This window comes from Petaurus breviceps, unplaced genomic scaffold (genome assembly GCF_028583685.1).
Source record: "Petaurus breviceps papuanus isolate PSGF00001 unplaced genomic scaffold, PetGlider_PUasm1.0 90386, whole genome shotgun sequence".
NCBI classification, from domain to species: domain Eukaryota; kingdom Metazoa; phylum Chordata; class Mammalia; order Diprotodontia; family Petauridae; genus Petaurus; species Petaurus breviceps.
Genome location: NW_027187236.1, coordinates 13,255 through 32,001, shown reverse-complemented (window position 1 = coordinate 32,001; position 18,747 = coordinate 13,255). Strand labels below are relative to the sequence as shown.

At 40.7% G+C, this 18,747-nt stretch overlaps 1 protein-coding gene across 1 annotated transcript in view; it reads right to left on the bottom strand.

Moving 5' to 3' along the window:
• Window positions 1-18,457, bottom strand: part of MECP2 (methyl-CpG binding protein 2) — a 79,334-nt gene extending 60,877 nt beyond the window's left edge. Inside the window, exon 1 of the mRNA XM_069108413.1 lies at window positions 18,234-18,457. Coding sequence (XP_068964514.1) covers window positions 18,234-18,286 — 53 coding nt within the window. The 5' untranslated portion in view covers window positions 18,287-18,457. The remainder of the gene's footprint in view (window positions 1-18,233) is intronic.
• Between the last annotated feature and the right edge of the window lie 290 nt (window positions 18,458-18,747).

Here is an 18,747-nt window from a genome sequence, read left to right as displayed (position 1 = left end):
CCTTTCTCTTTGCCTACCTCCACTCTACCTCACCCCCAAAACATAAAACCAACTTTAGACTAACTTTGGCACTCCTTCATCTCTAGAGTTTTCTAATGAGAAAGTTGATCCTTTCAGGCTCAGTGTGAATCAAAAGCTAGGGCCCCTGCTGCAAGCACTCATTATAACAGCCTTATTGAAGGAGCCTCATTCACTGGCTGGAAAAAACAACGTTGGGGATTTCTGAAAACTCCTCTCTTAATATCTTCTTATTTAATTAATAACGGACTATTCAGGTTTCTATGGGATTCTACCAAGAAATTTGTCCTTCCAACTCTAGTTGCTTAGAAAGCTTGCAAAAGCAACTAAATACAATACTTAAACACCATGAAGAGAACCCCAAACAAAAATGCGCCAAGACCTAGCAAAACACAGTATATACACACACACCAAAAAAAAAAAAAAAACCACTCAGAGAGGAAATAAAAATTAAGAAACTGTGTTGCAAGGCCTATCACATTCCAGATTTCATCTTCAAAAGGATCCCACTTGGTAAAACTTACTTACCTTATAAGCTTAAGGACAAATGATCTCATTTTGAAAGTTTTCCTTTAATACACTATTTTCTCAAAAAGTTAAGTTCCTAACTAAGATCAATTTTTCCCCTCGGTAACAAAGTTTATGGTCAGTCAGAAACAAATCAACTTCTAGAAAGAGAAATGTTAGTAAAATAACTTCTAGGGAGAGTAGTTTTATAAACCCCCTATGGCAAAATGAAGGCCAACATAGGATGGAATTACAGCTAGGAGAAAACAGAAGGAACACACCAAAAGTTGTAGGACTTTCTCTCTATGATGCCAGGGGTATTAAAGAATTTACATTATCATAAATACAGAAGGAAGATACTGCCACTCAACATTTACTTGGTCTAGTTCCACTATCATCTACAATTTTCAAATTTCAATTTTCTTGTTAAATATTAAGTGAAGAGAAAATCATGTTAAGCAATAATCACAATTATCTTGGCCTGAGAATTACTATGCCCTACAGTTTAAATAAGAGATAACAGTACAGAAGGAAGAAGAAATACTGTACATTTTCCCCCAAATCTGGGTGCTCTCTCCTAAAAGAATCCTACATCCAAGGAATTCAGAAGCATGTTAGTTATCAGCCTGAGAGTCTTAAAGTCCTGGCCACTGAAGCCAGTCATCCCCATCCAATCTCCCTGAAAAAGGTTCAACAAGCAAAGCTGAAAGGCCGCTTTAGACAGTAATTCCACAACTCAATAATGAGCTTCTGGAACACGCACTGGAAACAAATCATGATAAGAATAAAGCCACTAAGCCCCTTTGAACCTCTAAGCCTCTGTCACATAAAGGTCAGGTGCCTTGGTCCTCTCATGGCAGAGCCTGGAGACTGTGACTTTGTCTTTAGTACTGCAGTCTTCCTTAAACTTGGCTATGTAAAAGCGGAGGCCAAGGGTATTTTGGGGACATGCAGTCTAAAACACACTGGCAGGGAAAGAGGGGAGTGCAGCCTTAATGGGGGCATAGAGAACTGCTGATGCAGAAAACTCCCTTCACTGATACAGACATGAACACTAGGGATCACTAACATTTAAACAGAACTTTATGGTTTACAGAGGGCTTTACATATACTATCCCATCTGATCTTCACAAAAGCCTTGTGTGATGGATGGTATTTTGTCTGTAACTTCAGAGTTTTCCAGAGTTCCAGGGGCACCTGGAGGTTAAGTGTTCTGTCCATGTTCACCTACCTAGGTATGTGTCCCAGGCAGGCCTTCCTGCCTTGATAATAACCCCCTATCTGTTATGGCTTCTCATGAAACAAAGTCTACCTTAAATTAACTACTCGACAACAGCTGGAAATAAGCTTTGATTTCTCTCAGCTTATGATTAACCTTAACCCAGCTCCTAAATATGCAATAAAGCAATTGGAAAAATTTTGACAAGACCTCACTGGCTACAGGATTCTGCCTAAATTTAGTTGGTTTTTCCTCCCAAGATTCATGTGCTATTTTTCTCTACTTCTTGGATACTTAATGCGTAAAGGAATTAAAGAAGTTTAAAAGTGATGAAAGGTTCCTGTTGACACTTTCAGGAAGTAAAACTCTCTTTAGTTACAGAACATATATAATTCAGGGAAAAGCAAGGTTAAAAGTCTCCCATCAAATATCCTTCACTTCTCTGAGTGGCTTTTTCTGTTGAAGCTTCGTAGAGAATGACAACTTTGAGGTCAATGACACAGATGAACATTTACTCTTTTACATTCTCAGAGACATAACTAAATCCTATGTGGATGACCTCTGATACCTCGAGTATTCGTTTCCTTACTTTATTTTTTCAAGCAATCGGGGTTAAGTAACTTGCTCAAGGTTACATGGCCAGTTATTTCTGGGTGTGGTGCTGAGTATCTGAGGCCGGATTTGATCCAGGTCATCCCAACACTGGAGCCGGTGCTTTTACTTGCTGAGCCACCTGGCCGCCCCTCATTTCCTTACTTTAAATCCTTTACTATGGATAGAGATAGAGAACAAGGAGCAATTATTCCTCAACCTTAGAAAGACAGTTTCATTGACTTTAGTAATTAATCATGAAAAGTCTGCAATAATAAGAAAAAAAATTGTGGCTCAATTTGTAAGAAACTTACAAAATCAGGTTTGTTTGACTTACTCTGCTTGCCATAGGCAGAAATAACTAACAATACATCTGGAACATGGTGATACTACTACTTGCAATACCTACCTCACAAAGGGGGGGTGGGAAGAAAGCTTGCTGTAAACCTTCCAGCACCAGACAAATGTGAACACTGGTACTAACAAGTACAAGACAATTCTATCTCCACAGACTACAGGCATTTTATTTTCCTGTGGCACAAAGACTAATCCTGAAACTAACGTGTCAGGTGAAGGTCTAGCTATGGCAGATGGCGTTTTAAGTCTTCAAGTCTAACAGGCTAACCAGAACTTTTAAAAATAGTAAGTCTCAAGATAAGGACTCAGCAAGTCAGGCAGTCAATCAATATGCATTTATTGTCAAATATGAGTCAAGCACTGTACTAAGCTCTGGGGATACAAAAAGGAAAAGACAGTCCCTGACTTCAAGGAATTCACAATCTAACCCAATCTAACAACAAGCAAACCAGTGTGTACAAACAAGCTATAAATAGGACAACTAGGAAATAATTAAGAGAGAAAAAGGCACTAGAAGAAAGGAAGGGATGGGATTTTAACTAGCACTTAAAGGAAGCCAGGGAAGCCAGGAGGCAGAGATGAGGGAGAGCATTCCAGGTATGGGGAATAGCCAAAAAATGTCCACGGACGAGAGATGGAGTCTTGTTCATGGAACAGCAAGGAGGCCAGTATTGCTGAACTGAAGAGTGAATACATGTCCACACAGTAACAGAGAAGGTGGGGGGTGGGGGGGAAGGGTTTAGGAGAAATGACAGTAAGTTCTGTATTGGATACGCTGAGTTTAACTAGACATCCAGTTAGAGATACAAGATTGGAGGTCAGCGGAGAGGTTAGGTCAGGGAAGGTAGATTTGAGCATCAGCAGCAGAGATGATGATTAAATCCATGGGAGCTGATGAGATCACCAAGTATTGAAAGAGAAGTGTGACAGGTGAAAGATGAAATGAAGAGGGTCCAGTTCAGAATCCTGAGGGACATCTATATTAGAGGGAGTGGTCTGGAAGAGGATCCAGTAAGGGGGACAGAGAAATAGTGGTCAGTTAGGTAGGAGGAAAATCAGGAGAGAGTGGTGACCTGAAAACCTAGAGAGAAGACAGTATCAAGGAGGAGAGGGCGATCAACAGTGTCAAAGGCTGCAGAAAGTTAAGAAGCATGAGGAGGGAGACAAAGTGAATGGCCTCAATTTTTTTCTGTAAAATATGAGAAAATGTTCTCAACTGAAAGGGTGGGGGGAGGGGGAGCCATGGGACACTTGGGGAGGTATGAAAAGGTTTGGAGGAGCTATTGTGGAGAGTAGGAGACTGAGCTGATCAGGAAGGAGCAGAAAGCTTGTCTAGTAGCAAGGAGGGGCCAGCTGAGGGCCTCCATGTCCCTTAACAGTTTCATCATGGCACCTGGTTTTCAGTGCAATCTTGCTTGAAACTACCTGAGTGTAATTTACTACCACAGTGAGAACTAACAACAAATACCATTCAGTGTTGGTGGCACTTGGGACTCAAGAGAGCTCTGGTTTTTTTTTTTTTTTTTGCTTTTTGGAGGGGGAAGGCAGGGCAATTGGGGTTAAGTGACTTACCCAAGGTCACACGGCTAGTAAGTGTCAAGTGTCTGAGGCCGGATTTGAACTCAGGTCCTCCTGATTCCAGGGCCGGTGCTCTATCCACTGTGCCACCTAGCCGTCCCAAGAGAGCTCTGGGCTTTTAAGTTACCGCCATAGCTGTTCCAACTCAGGTTCAGCTCCCTACCCACACATGAGAGAAGGGTAGGGAAAAGGAACTGATTTGGGGGCAGAATGGGCTGGTCAGCATATAGCTACAGCTCCTCTCTGCCTCCTCTCTGATCCTCAATGTCAGAGCTGGATGGGCCTCAAGTTATTATCAAGTCTGACTCCTGCCTTCAACAAGTGAGCCAAATGAAGCCTACAGAAGGGAAATGACTAGCCTAGGCCTAGACCAAAGTTCTTTTGAACTCAAGTCTCTTGTTCTTTCTACTATACCACACTTTCTTTCCATCCTTTCTGTGTCTTTCCTGTATCATTTCACATCATTCTCCTATCTGTTTATTATGTTCTAGACAAAGTGGACAACTTATCTGTTTCCACACTTCCAACTGCATGCATTGCCATAAGCCTGGGATGCGCTCCCCTCATCTGTTGCAAACCTCTTCATTCAGGGCTCAGCTCAGTGGCCACCTCCTCAAGGGAGCCTTCCCTGATATCTCCTAGCTGAATGGGTTCTTTCTTTCTCAAACTTTTCTAAGAGACTTTGTTGAGCTCCTTCCTCTGCCCCTTACTTTGTAAACCATTTGTGTATCTGCTGTGTACAAGCTCCTTCAGGGGAGGGCTATGTTGTTTTTCATCTTTGTTCTTCCCTGCACATAATAGGCAGTCAATAACTAACTGTGGAAATGTAATCCTTTGGCTTCTGTAGCCCTGGGTGGTGCTAATTTGTGATTCTATCTGAAACTGGAAATAAACATCCTGTGGTAACATGCTTCCTTCTCTCCTCTCCCCCTCCTTTTGTTCTTTTTTTACCTAAAAGGTGCAAAAATGCATCTGGCTCCAATATTTGGAGTTCAGATCCCAGGTTCGAAGGAAATTTGTCACACCCTGTCTTAAGATCTTTCTGAATGAGAAATCAGCTCTTCTCAATTAATATCAAGTTGTAGAGAAGACAGAAATCAGATATTTTAATTCTGAATCATGTTATAATGGTGTCTACAATATTAAACATATCAACTATAAAAATTCATTTAGCATTTTGCTTTATTCCATTTGTTAAATGGCTGTCTTGAGCAGGGGAGAAGTTCAAATAAAGTAATACTTTCTTAGGCTATAACTTCATATTCTGGTCCAGTGGAGCTCACTACTTCATTATTAAGTTACTGTGACCACTATAATCTGAGTTGCTGAAAAATAAAAACATAGTAAAATTCTACTCCCTCCCCCACATTTCACACAGTTTTAAGTTCCAAATAAATTTATCAACAATGTAACTTTTGCAAACACACAGAGATATTACATAGCACTCCTCCTCTCAAGGCAGATCCCAAAAAGAAAACACAATTTGGTTCAAATTGTTGAAACTTGTATAAATTAATCAGCCAGAGAAAGGAAAATAATGTCCTAGATAGTAGGCAAGGTATGACATGAGAAATGATTCAAGTGTCTAAAACCTGATGCAGCCACACTCACAAAAAGCTCTAAGAGACAGTCAGGATATAAACATCAATTCAACTGGTATTTATTAAGCCCCTAGTATGGCCAAACACCATGCTGTGTCCTGAGGACACAAAGACCAAAAAAAAAAAAAAGAATGTGTGTGTGAGAAAGAGATCAAAGCAGACCTAGAGAAGCTTGGCCCCCTTAACTCAACCTCTAGCATGCTCCCTGTTGCACCATTTGGATTACTTCTAAGTACTCAAGTCCTGCGGTTTCTGCCCCAAGCCTTAGAGATGGCTGAGAAACCACAAAAGCCAAAGAAAGAGATTCTCTTTTGAGCACCTGTCGGCAGAATATGTATTTTTATGCAAACACACAACAGATCACACCTCAAGTGCTACCATGCAATGTTACTTGACACTTTTTATTCCAACAATTTTTACAGTGAGGTGCTCTGCAATAACATGGCCAGACTGGCTAATGAGGAGGGAGAGGTCAAGGATCAGTAACCATGCAGCGTGGAGGAAAAGCTGCCTAAAGCTCAGATATTAAGCAGCTCGCCCCTAGTTGTAGATTTGGTAAATGCCAGAGGAGGAGGTTGGAATCTAGGACCAGACACTCGGAAAGGCGCTGAATTATGGGCCTGCTATTCAGACTACTTTCACAGAGATGTGTTCTCCTGCTTTCTGACTGCAACTCTGAGTGTCCCCCAAAGTAACCAGCTCCAATGGAGGCGGCCCAGACCTGCACTCCCTGCACTTTCTTCTGCGTCACACTGCACTTCACTGGTCTCTGCAAGCCAGGAAAGAACTGCTACAACTACAGCACAAGGCACTACATCCTACTCTGAGCATCATAAACAGCATCATAAGCCAAGTTCTCCGTGCAGAACCTTTACTTTTGGAGATAATGAAAGAGACAAAAGGATTAGAGTGGCATTTTCGGGTTCTGGATGGAGTTGGTGGCGCCAGCCATTATAAAAAAGCATCCTTTGACTTAAGACAAAGCATTAGGATTTGGATGCCACGCAAAAAAAAAAAAATGGATTCTCACAAAGTTGCTTTTCAGAATATAACCTAATTTGAAATGGTTTATTTTTTTGTGTATGTATAACAGATCCTAAAATAATATAATTTTCATAAGAAATGAAGCATAAAGCTAGTATTAAGAATGGCAAAATTGGATCTGGATTGCATACATCTTAAAATGGGCTGAGAGGCAAGCTGTAGAAACTGAAATACCGAACAATGGCATAAGCTTGTAAACAAGTCTTTACCACACTTTTGGTGGAAAGAGACGAGAACTCGTCCAGGTGACTGAGATTTAACACTATGCTTTAGTTTAGACAGCTATTCCCTTATAGGGTCACAGAGACCACTTGAAAAGGCCTCCCAACCTTTCCAGACTGCTGAGGAATTGTTATGGTGACTACCTCAGAATGACATTGAGCTACAAGAGCTGTTATCACAGGCTTAGTACAATCTTTTCTGTTTGTTGTTATTCCACAGTTACTGAGAGTCAAAGGCAAACTGTCACACTCACAAATATTTATACTTTTAGCCAAGTTTTATAACCCCAAACAGTGAAAATACTATAGATGTCAGGCTTTAATGTGGACCAATTCCTTCTACCATTTAGAAAACACATATTAAAAACAAGCACGGAGATCTAAAATTGGAAATTAGAAAGTAAATATGTGAAATAATTATTTAAAAACAATTCACCAATGCAACTGTCAAGGCTTAGGCACCACAAGAAGCTCCAACTGTAATTGATGTTTTAAAATCATCAAAAATTAAATTTCACTTAGATACCAAAAGTACAGTTCCCCTAAACCAAAATGTTCTAACTGTTCTTTCAGCGGTAATACCAAGCAGAGCGAAGGAAATAAGCTCTCCCAAGTGGCATAATCAGATGGCTAGGGCCGAAGCCTAGAAAGGAACATCTACCCTTCGGAGGCTCACTTGCAAATCCAAGGATAATTATTTGGTTACACTATCTATATGTCTACAACAGTAATTACTTATTATTAAAAAATAATTTTTTGTGAACACAAAGATCTAATTATTCTCTTCTAAATAGGACCAATGTGTATAAATTCAATAAAATATCTTTAAATTTTTATGTCTTTGTTTCTGTAATTAAAATCTTGTATTAAATGGCTATGTGTTAAATTTACCTTGCAGGTAAAAAAAAATTCAGCATTATTGTACATAAACTAGTGTTAATAGAGTACTCTGAAAGTGAAGATGGTGAGTATTACCGTGGTATCAATATCAACCAAAAAATTTTCTACTAGGAAATAGGGTGGAAGAGGTTTGGAACATGAGAAAAAACAATGCTTAGAGCACTTTGGATGGCAAGAGGGTTTTTCCAGTGTGTAAAAAAAGGTTGGTTATGCTGGATAAATAGCAGTAGCTCTGCACATCAGGTGAAGGCTATTGCAGTCATAAATCCATGGCATTATCCTATACTGAAGGATTTTCTGCAATTAAAAAGCCTGGGGATGTGTGAGGAAGGGAAGAAGAGAGGAGAATTCACTTTCCTTCTGCCTCAGAGGAAGATCTTTTTCTTGTTAAATCAGAATCAGAGTGATACAGCAGGATGGGTTTTCATTAGGTAATTTTGCGATGCTGATACATGAATTTGGTTCGATTCCCTAAGTTTTCTTCGCCAAAGAACTGTCTTCATTTTAAAAAAAGGTCAGTGTAGCTCTTTATTTGAAATGAAACTCAAAAGAGAGTTCCCATACCACGTTTAAGAGAACCCTCAAAAACAGTGTAAAAGGAAATCCCTCCAACTATCAGTACAAAACTGTGCTTCTGTAACAATAAAAGGAATGTTGAACATAAAACCATGCCTCAACAACAACAAAGTTTCTATTTGGGTTTGAGACAAGAACCAGTTTATACTTGCAAAATTTATGGAGAAAAGAACACTAGCAAAGAACTAAAAGATTGCTCATCAACTTGTGTTAACCTCATTTTAAAAGATCCAAGTTGTATCAAACAGAAAAATTCTAATCTTTACAGAGCTGACACAAAATTAATATGGCCTTCATGCAATATCACCAATATTTTATTGGGCCACTCAAAACATACACTGCAGTCAGTAGAATTATCACTGCAGCACTGTCACCCTTACTGCTGTCAAGATTGGAAAAAAAAATCTCTTAAAGATTATAAAAATTAAAAAAAATCATAAAATGATAATTTTTTTTTAAAGTTTAAAGTAAATCTGAATAAAAACACTTTAAGGGAACAGTTTCAAAATCACTAACACTTTGGGCACATGGGGTAAGCATTCAGAAAGTTTTGTCAATTGACAATGGTATCAGAAGACTAACAGACAGGAGTCTTAACTATAAAAATCATATGGAACCATCATCATACTCTCAGCTTAGAGTCTGTTGAGAACCAGGGCAGCTAGGTAGCGCAGTCAATGGAGGACCAGCCCTGGAGTCAGGAGGACCTGAGTTTGGGTCCGGCCTTAGACACTCGACACACTTGCTAGCCATCTGACTTTGGGCAAGTCACTTAACCCTAACTGCCCTCCCAAAAAAAAAAAATTTGTTGAGAATCAGTGAAACTAAAGAAAGTCTTAACTTGTCTATCTAAATTACAGTTTTCAAACTTGCTAATGGTTTCTAGGGCCACATTATAAAAATTAATAGTATAATAAACTCAACCCACTTTCTAGCTGCAGTGAGCTACAGAAACAAAATAAACAATCATATTTTAAAGGGTTTGGAGATCTAAAAAAAATGTATACATGTAACATGTTCCCTTTTCCTTTGTTTTTTAAGTTTACAAGTGGTTAAATAGAAACTACTTTTACCCTTTCCAGGTAGGATTTGAAAATGCCATTTTAGTTATTACTGGAGTAAGGGTAAAATAATTTAGGTTTTTCAAAATTATTTCTGATTTCCCTAAATTATTTATTTATTTAGGCTTTTTTTTTTTTTTTTTGGAGAGAAGGCAAGGCAATTGGGGTTAAGAGACTTGCCCAAGGTCACACGGCTAGTAAGTGTTAAGTGTCTGAGGCCACATTTGAACTCAGGTCCTCCAGATTCCAGGGCTGGTGCTCTATTTACTGCGTCACCTAGCCATCCCCCCCAAAATTATTTCTAAAAGCAGTTTACAATTTTTTAAAAGTAATGTATTTATTTACTAGATGTAGATAATCATTTTCTACTGTTGGAATATTTTCTCATCAGCAATAGTAACATTTAAAAAATATAAATTCTTTGAAGCTGGGGCTTATAAGTGTTCCCATTCACAATATAGATTTAGGGAACTTTTCTACTGTTTCCTAAAATCTTTGGGGCAAACCCTGAAAATACCAGCATTACACCTATTGTTTTAAAATAATTTTTAAAAAACCCATGAAACAAAGAAAATCCTAAAACCTATCTAGGAAATTGGTTGGTTCCATCTTTTATAGTTGATCAACCCAGTCTATGAGACAAAACAGCATAAGCCAAACAATTACCCCTAATAGGAAAGAGAATCACAGAGAAAGTTCCCCTGAACAAAGTTCGGATCACATTCCATGGCAATGGATGGTGTGAATTGCTGTATCAATCATAAGATTCATAAGCAAGGCCAAATCTGGGCCTTGAAAGGTGCGAAATACTACCCATTTTCTTCCACATATTCTATTTTCCTTTGTACAAATTTTGTCCTCTAACACAACACTTGTATAGTGGGGTGTTGGGAGAAGATGAAACAATACATAATAGTTAACATTTCTATAGCACTATATGCCAGGCATGGTGCTAATCGCTTTAGGATGATTATTTCATTTTATCCTAACAACACCCCCTTTGAGATTGAACAAAGGGCTTAAAGTGCTGCTTGGTCTCAAGTCTGTGTTAAGATCTCTTCAATGAACTGGCAACAGCAGGGGAAACTTACCAGGAAGAGAGGAAAAGAAGCTGTCAAATCCTCTGTGCCTCAACATACTGGTGTGTGAACTCCAAGTGTACAAATTCCCAAGAAACTTAGGGCAATCGCTATATGTTTTGTTAAATTATGAAAAGTGGCATGATTGCTAAATGGTTTTTTTAAACGAAGATGCTGTGCATAATAACACAATGGAGAGATTATTAAGAAACCATTTACCCCCCCAAAACATAATCCTTATAAAGATGCCAAAGGCATTAACTTCCAGCTTATTTGCCACATAAAACTTTTCAAAAGGTATTATTCTCTGTTATTTCCCTGACTCCACTCAACATGCCCATCTGTGTGTGTGCTTCTCACCTAAGCAGTCATGTGGTGAACATTCCCCCATAGCTAGGTCCTTTGCTGCTTGGTGAGAACCTAGAGAAAGTAACATTCACAAAGCTATACTAATGAGAGTTACTGTCCCCAAAAACACACTACACAATTCTGAACTATAAATCACGGAAGGCCTTTTAGAAAAATTATTACACATGTTAAACTACTATAACAGGTGGTCATAGCACTAAGTGATTTTAAGCTTAGCTGACCTGCTGAAAGGTGAACTCAAGTTACAGATCACCAGTTTTTGCTCTAATCTTACTCCTTAACACATACCATGAGGCAGTAACCACACAAAAACTGACCTTTCAGGGCTCAGGGAAGTAAATTTTTTTTATTATATGGCGCAGTTTGGCACAGTTATTATATCTTTAGTCTTTGGGGTATTTTTATACTGTCCAAGTGTAGCACAACATTTTTTTTTGAAACAGTTGGCCAAACCATGACATATACTAAAAAAAAAAAAAAGAAGGTTACTTACCTGAGCCCTAACATCCCAGCTACCATGGAATCCTGCTGGAGCTGGTCTACAGAAGCAAGATGTGTTCTGGGGAGTCACATGTCACATCAAAGCAGGAACTGGTGATTCTGTGTTTTTATGGAGCCTAAAACAAAGAAAATGGTAAGTTGAAAGCCCCCATGTGCTTCAAGACCTTCTTCCCCAGGGCTACTTGGAGTATTCTGAAGATAAAAATGTAGAAAAATCCTATGTATACCAGGAAAAGTGACTTCTTAACTGGAAGCTAAATACAAACCACAAGTCTTTGGAACATCGAGTACATGTAATTGCTACAATGAAAAGAATGACCATTCTTGTTGAAAAAGAAAAAAAAAGACACTATTAGACATTTTATTACCTGTGGCAAAGCCCTGACACTACAAAACAGGGCATTAGCTGCAATCTTTGGCATGTTCCTCTGCCTCTAGGCACAAACCACACAGACATTCTGGGAGTGAATATATATTTTAAGACAACGTGCTATGTCAAGGTATCATTCCACAAGGATCCCTTTAAATCCAGAAACAAAGCAGGCCCTGTTTTCCAAACAGTAGAAGACTGCACGATGCAATGCATTTATATAAGCAACTACTATAGAATCATTTGAAGGGAAAAGGCTTTACATTCTAAGAGAGAATGAACTTGAAATAACTGCCAGCAACAGTGAAAATATAGTGACCTAGGCAATCAAGAACCATCATCGAAAATATTTTAATCTTCTACTACCAGGGACAACTCTGAAACCTCTTTAAAAACTATTATATTGCAATAACCAAAAGACTACAAGTTCATTATTACCTCTCCCTTTTGCTTTTGAATAAAGTGCTCAGCTACTAAAAGAGAGGTCTAGGGCTGCTTGGATAACTGTATTTTTAGATATTACTAAGATATCCGTCCTCATTTCCTTATTATGACCCAAACTGCCAAGAAAATAGCTAATCTCTTGGGCCACTGAATTACTGAAGTGCTACACCTTTATCTTTACACGAAAGAGGACCAGAATGTGCTTTGGAAACTGTTCATGGGAACAATTACATGTATACTAGCCCCACCAAAGGGTACGTCATCTAAGCCATCACTTCCCCAGAATAGTGGGGAAGAAAAGAATACATCTGTCTCTCACATTCAAGACTGAAGAGTGCTTTGAGATCTAGGCAGTAAAGTTAATTAGATAAATAAAAATGAAACTGGGGGAGAAGCAAAAATTAATTAGACGGTCCCTGGCAAATTAGTTAAATTCTCTGAGTTTTTCTTCACATGTAAAGCTGTGGTCAGACTAGATGATCTCTATGGAAGGTACTTTTCAGCTCCAAAAGGCTTCAATCTAATCTAGATTTAAATTTAAAAAACAAAACAAAACAAACAACAATAAAAATGAACCAATAAAAAATAAGAACTTGGCAAAAATGTGATTTGCAGGCAGACCTACCAGAAGAAGCTTTCAAAGCAAACAAAACTGAACCCTGAATTATCCTAGGCACTCGACAGTTTCAGAGGTAGTGGTAGATATACATACAAATAAACATATACTTTAACGGCAAACAACTACAAGGATAAAGTATGTGATTATGTCCAAGTTACATGCATTGTGTGAGCAATTTAAGTCACATGGCTATCCTTCAAGAAATATCTTATTACCAAAAGGTGCAGCTGCCCCAACGTCATCACGGAAGGGGGCTGTCCCTGGCAACCCCACACCACAGTACCATTCAAGAATGTGACAAACTTGCAAAGAGCAGGCCTACCTATCCTTCCAGCTTCACTGGATATTCCTCCCCCTCCTCCAGAACTTTGTGATCCAGCCTTTGTGCTTCACACACAGCTCCCATCTTTGCCTTTGCCAAGGCCATCCAGCATCCCTGAAATGCACTCCCACCTTACCTTTGCCTAACAGAGCCCCCCCAGGCCTCCTTTTCCTCTCAGAGGCAGCCCAGGCACTATCTTCTGCATAAAGAACTTTTCAATTGCTAGTGTCTTTCATCTGATATCTTGTATTTAACATACATATATGTATGTATTCCCATTTATTTACTATATTTGGGCTGTGTGCACATATGGGTATGTGTTCTTGTCTCCCCATTAGAAAGTAAGCTCCTTGTGAGAGTAGGGATTGTTTCATTCTTTGTATTTTTATCCCTAGAACTGAACAGTTTCTGGCACACAGTAGGGATTTATTAAATACTTGTTGATTTGACTGAATTTCATAGAAATAAAGTTTGCATTTTGAAAAAAATTGCTCCACAGAGATGCAAAAGAGAAGGAGCAAAACAAAATATTGCAACAAATTCTGTACAATGAGCTGAAGGAGGACAGAGAGGTTCGAGTTTCAGAGATACACTGATACCCTAAAAAATGTCACAATAGGGAGCTGGTAACCAGCAAGGCTGCCAGAAAGCTCTAATGTGCTACTAAAATGAAGGCGATGATTCTTCAGTTTCAGTCACAGCTGCTCTATCTCCAAAGCAAGAAGATGGCATCCTGTAAGCCAAAGTGGACTGCTAGCTGCTCCCTAACCTTGAGCTGCTGTTCCTGCCTCTTGTCGTTTCTGAAGGGCAGCCCCTTGTGCCTAGAAAACATTCCTTTCTCATTTTTACCAGTTAAAATCCTTTTGTTCCTTCAAAGGTTGGCCCAGATGCCACTCATTCTAGGACGCCATGTCCATCCCGAGTTTGCATGGAATAAGATATAAAAGTTCTCTCCTCTCTCATATTTCCATTTGAAAATTTTAGGTCTCTCCTTTGCTCTATCATATCTTACCTTGTATTAATTATTTTTATCCATGCCATCAGAAAGCTGGTGGGCCAAATCAGGGATAATGGATAGCCAGCTAGACATCCAACTGCTATCCAAAGTCCAGAGGCATAACACAGGATGAGAATGTAATATTGATGAAACCATAAGGGTTTACACACACACACATACACACACACACACACACACACACACACACGGTACATCAGTTCCCTCCATACATACTGTCATTGGACCTACAGAATACAGCAGCAGAGTAGCTTGCACATAGGTGCTTAGTTGAATGGTTGCTGAATTGAAGTGACAGTGGAATCCTTACATTAAGGCTGGCCTGTATATAGATTAAACATGGCCAAGAGAGCTAATTTTAAAAGAGTATATTTGGACACATTCAGATTCATAGGAAATGACCTTTTGTGAAGGATTGTGTTACTGCTTTTATCAGTCTAGAGGAGGGTCCCCTTAACATTTTCTAAAAATTCAACAGTGGACACAGCATGATGTTATGAACCTAGTACGCACACAACAGATATTAATTAATGACAGCTTGAAAGATTTCATGCCCTTTTCTTCAAGGCTGACCATGATGGCTGATCACAAAGTGTGACGAGATGCTTTAAGTCTGTTACTAGGTTTTCCCCAACGCTCATATTCACGAAAGGTTACAGATTCTACGACACATTGTTTACTACCAAAATAGTAGCAAGAAGGTATGCCAAAGCTGAAAAGTCAAGAATCAGTAATTCTACCTGAGTAACTAATAGTACTTTATGCTAAGTTAGCAAGAAAAACATTCCAATTAGAAACAGTACACAAAACTTTAACAAAACACAGATAACAGTGGTGTGCTACAAAATTATTTTGCCACCTGCAGTTTTTCTTTTCATGTGATAGAATTACTCTCAAAATCATGTTTCTCTTTTATGGTGCTGTATAATGTGAGCCCTACCATAGTATTAAAACTTTAAGAAAAATGTACATGCCTTACAACCAACCAGCTATGTGCAGGTGAGAGTAGAGGTTTCTTTCCACTGAAAGCCCACTAACCCTAAACAAGAGAATAAAGGTGTACTTCACTTTAGGGTTTGGGCAAAGGAAATCTGTGAAAAAAGAAATTGTATTTTTCCACTGACATATTATAATCTCAGAGATGTGACAAGCTGACACCAGCAAAGAAATCAGGAAGTGGCATTTCTATGAGCTATCAGGATAGTTAGAACTCTGATGCCTAATTTACACCACTTATTCAGTTAAATGTACTTTTCAAAGAAACTCCTCTCTGGATGAGGTTTATATTTATTCTATTTAAAGGACCAGGGGCGTGAAGAACAGATGACTGTCAAGGAGGTTTCTGCTCATGGACCTACTCTCTCCATTTTGTAAGTTAGAGATACCTCTAATTTATCTAGGTGGGCCTTGTACAACAAAGCCCACTTAAATATATTTGTACATGTTTATTTATAACAGTGACTTCTAAGCAGCATGGTCTAGTGGACAAAAGGCAAGCCCTACAATTGGGAAGCCCTGGGTTCAAGTCCTGCCCCTGACACATATAGGCTGTGTAACCCTGGGCAAGTCACTTACCCTCTCAGTGGCCCAGGCAACTCTAAGACTAGAAATTACAGACCATGTTTCCAACACCAGGCGTTTTCCATGGGAATGAAATCACAGATTCCAACAAAAAAGCAATGAAACAGTGGTTAGGCTACTTGCTGGTTTAGTATTGTAGAAAGAACACTGAGTTTGGAGTCAGAAATCGAATTCAAATCTCCTCTCTACTCCTTTTGTGTCTGACCTTTTCAGTATCCTCATCCATAACATTAGCTGATCTCTAAGGCCTCTTCTTCCAGCTTTTAAACCGACAGGCTTGATAAAAAACAAAACACCGAGAGTACAAGAAGAGTGACACTTTTACTTCTAGCTTGTTTTTTTGGTTTTTAAGGTTCCTGATGGAAACATTACAGTATGAATTAATTAGGTTTGCCTGACTAGGAATTACGATCAGGGGAAAACAAACAAACAAAAAACCATCTTGTCTTTTTACTGGGTCCCAGCATATTTTGAAAGACTAGGAATTTGATTTGCTGAATTTACCAAAATGTAGGGATCCAGATGAAAGCTTCACATTTTGCCAACCCTATATTTCCCACTGAGGGTATTAGTTGCCTTATAAAAGTTCAGTTTAATTAGCCATGGGGGCAAGGTTATGTTTCATTTTCATAGCTTAACTAAATCCACAAATTTTATAAAGTTCCTCTGTTAGAAAGTCTAGGTCAGCAACCTTAAGACAGAGCAAGTTTAGTTCCAAAGTCATAGTCCCCAGTTCCCACAGAACCCGGTTGTCTCACCCATGCATGCTACTAGTCACAAGGGGTGTGCATGGCTCAGTACAATCAATTCTCACCAGCAAAAAAATAAAAACAAACAAACAAAAATGCCTGCACATGTCTTATGGAAAAAAGGCAATGATGTCTCTTTTGTAATGATGTACACTTGTTGTGAACAATCTACACTCCTACATACCTAAGACTAAAAACAGTTGACATATTAGGTGAAAGAAAAAAATTGGTTTGGGTTTTATTTGCGTTTTAGAGCAATTATTTTTCCTACATTATCTGTATATATTAATTTCATAAATGGTCTCTGGGATGAGATAAATCTTTTCAGATTCTTCCTACTCTCCTTAAAAAGCTGTACACTTTGTACTGAAACCTAAAACCAGGCCAAAGTCACCTGGTTTTGCTAAGAACTTGAAAGTTTATAGTCAGTTGGGCCAAGTGTCACATATGAAGATCCTGATTGTTACTTACACTTTGGAAATTTGAAATGAGGTTCAGTTTTGGGAGCCATGAAAACTAAACTAGGAATAAAATAAAGCTGAAGCAACTGAAGGTAGACAATGTGCATCAGACTCAAGAAACCACTAAACCAGACACCCATTGTCCTGCCTGTGACTTTGCTCCAAATGAACAATCCGAACTCAGGGCTTCGGAGCATGGCCCATCACTTTTATGTAACTGAAAGGTTTTGGGTGGTGGGGGAGGGATGTGAGGTGTGCATACCATACTCCAACCGCTACAAATTCAGACATCCCCCAAGATGATGATGAGAGGCACAATGTGAGGCTCTTCACCAAAGAGCCCCTTTGGCTGCAAGTCTCAGAATTGGTGACACTTCCCGTACTGCTTCTATTAGAAAAGGTTGTGTGGGACAGAGGGGACACAATGTACACTCCTCCTTATGGGGTGGGCAGTAATTCCCATCTCCCTCTTCCTGCCACGGGGGAGGGGAGGAGGAGGAGAACTGACAGCCCTGTGGGGACTGGCAAAGATGTGGGGGACGAAATAAAAAAACGGGAGTTAACAGGGCAGCAGAAGAGGCAAGAGGAGGGGAAGGGGGGGGGGGATGGGGGGGGGGGGGGGGTAAGGGGAGGATGGATGGAGGAGCGAGCGCGCGACAGCGGGCGTGCACGAGTCCAAGCAGGGCAGGGAGGGGGCGGGCAGACAGGCTAGGCAAGAGCGCACGGCCACAGCGCGAGAGCAGAGGACTGCGCGGCGCGGCACGGCGCTCGAGGCCCACCAGCAGCGGGCCGGAGCCAAGCAAGCGGGTGGGAGGGCGCGCGCGCGCTGGGACGCGCGCCGGGAGGCCGGCCGCCGCGAGAGGCGGGGTGGTACCGACGGAGGGCCCCGGGCTCCAAGGAGGGGGGAGCAAGAGCGAGGGAGGGGGGAGGGAAGGAGGGACGCCATCCACCAGCCCGGCCCGGCTCGCCTGCCCGACCCCGCGGCCCCCGCCCGCGCTGCCTCCTCTCCGCGGAGGGGCCCCCGCCCGCGGCCACAGCGGCGCCACTCACAGTCTGTCCTCCTCGCCTCCTCCTCCTCCGCTCAGCGCGGCGGCGGCGGCCATTTTCCGAACGGCTTTTACCACAGGACTCTAGATGAGGAGGGTGCGCGCGCGCCGCCGACAGCCTGGGAGCGCGCGCGCCACCCCACGTCTCAGCCACGCCACGCCCTCTCCATCCCTCTAGCTTTCCTCAGTTCCCTTACCCATCACTATCCTGTCCCTTCTCTCCGGGGCTGGGCGGCTCCACCCATACTCCTTTCTTATTGGACGGTGGAGACGTCATTCCTACAACTCGTGCGTGATTGGCTACGGAGTAAGCGAAGGGGGCTGGAGTCCTGGTAGCAGCTCCATGAATTGGCGGAAGTTTCTATCAATTACCGCCAGGTGGAGGAGAGAGGAAGCCCTTCCTGACTGTTGATTGGATGATGGTAATTTAATGAGACTGCGCCAATTGGGCGTTCTTAGCTGTCGGTTCAGGAAAGTGGGCGTGGCAGGACATTTGGGGTGGTCTAGCGGTTGAGATT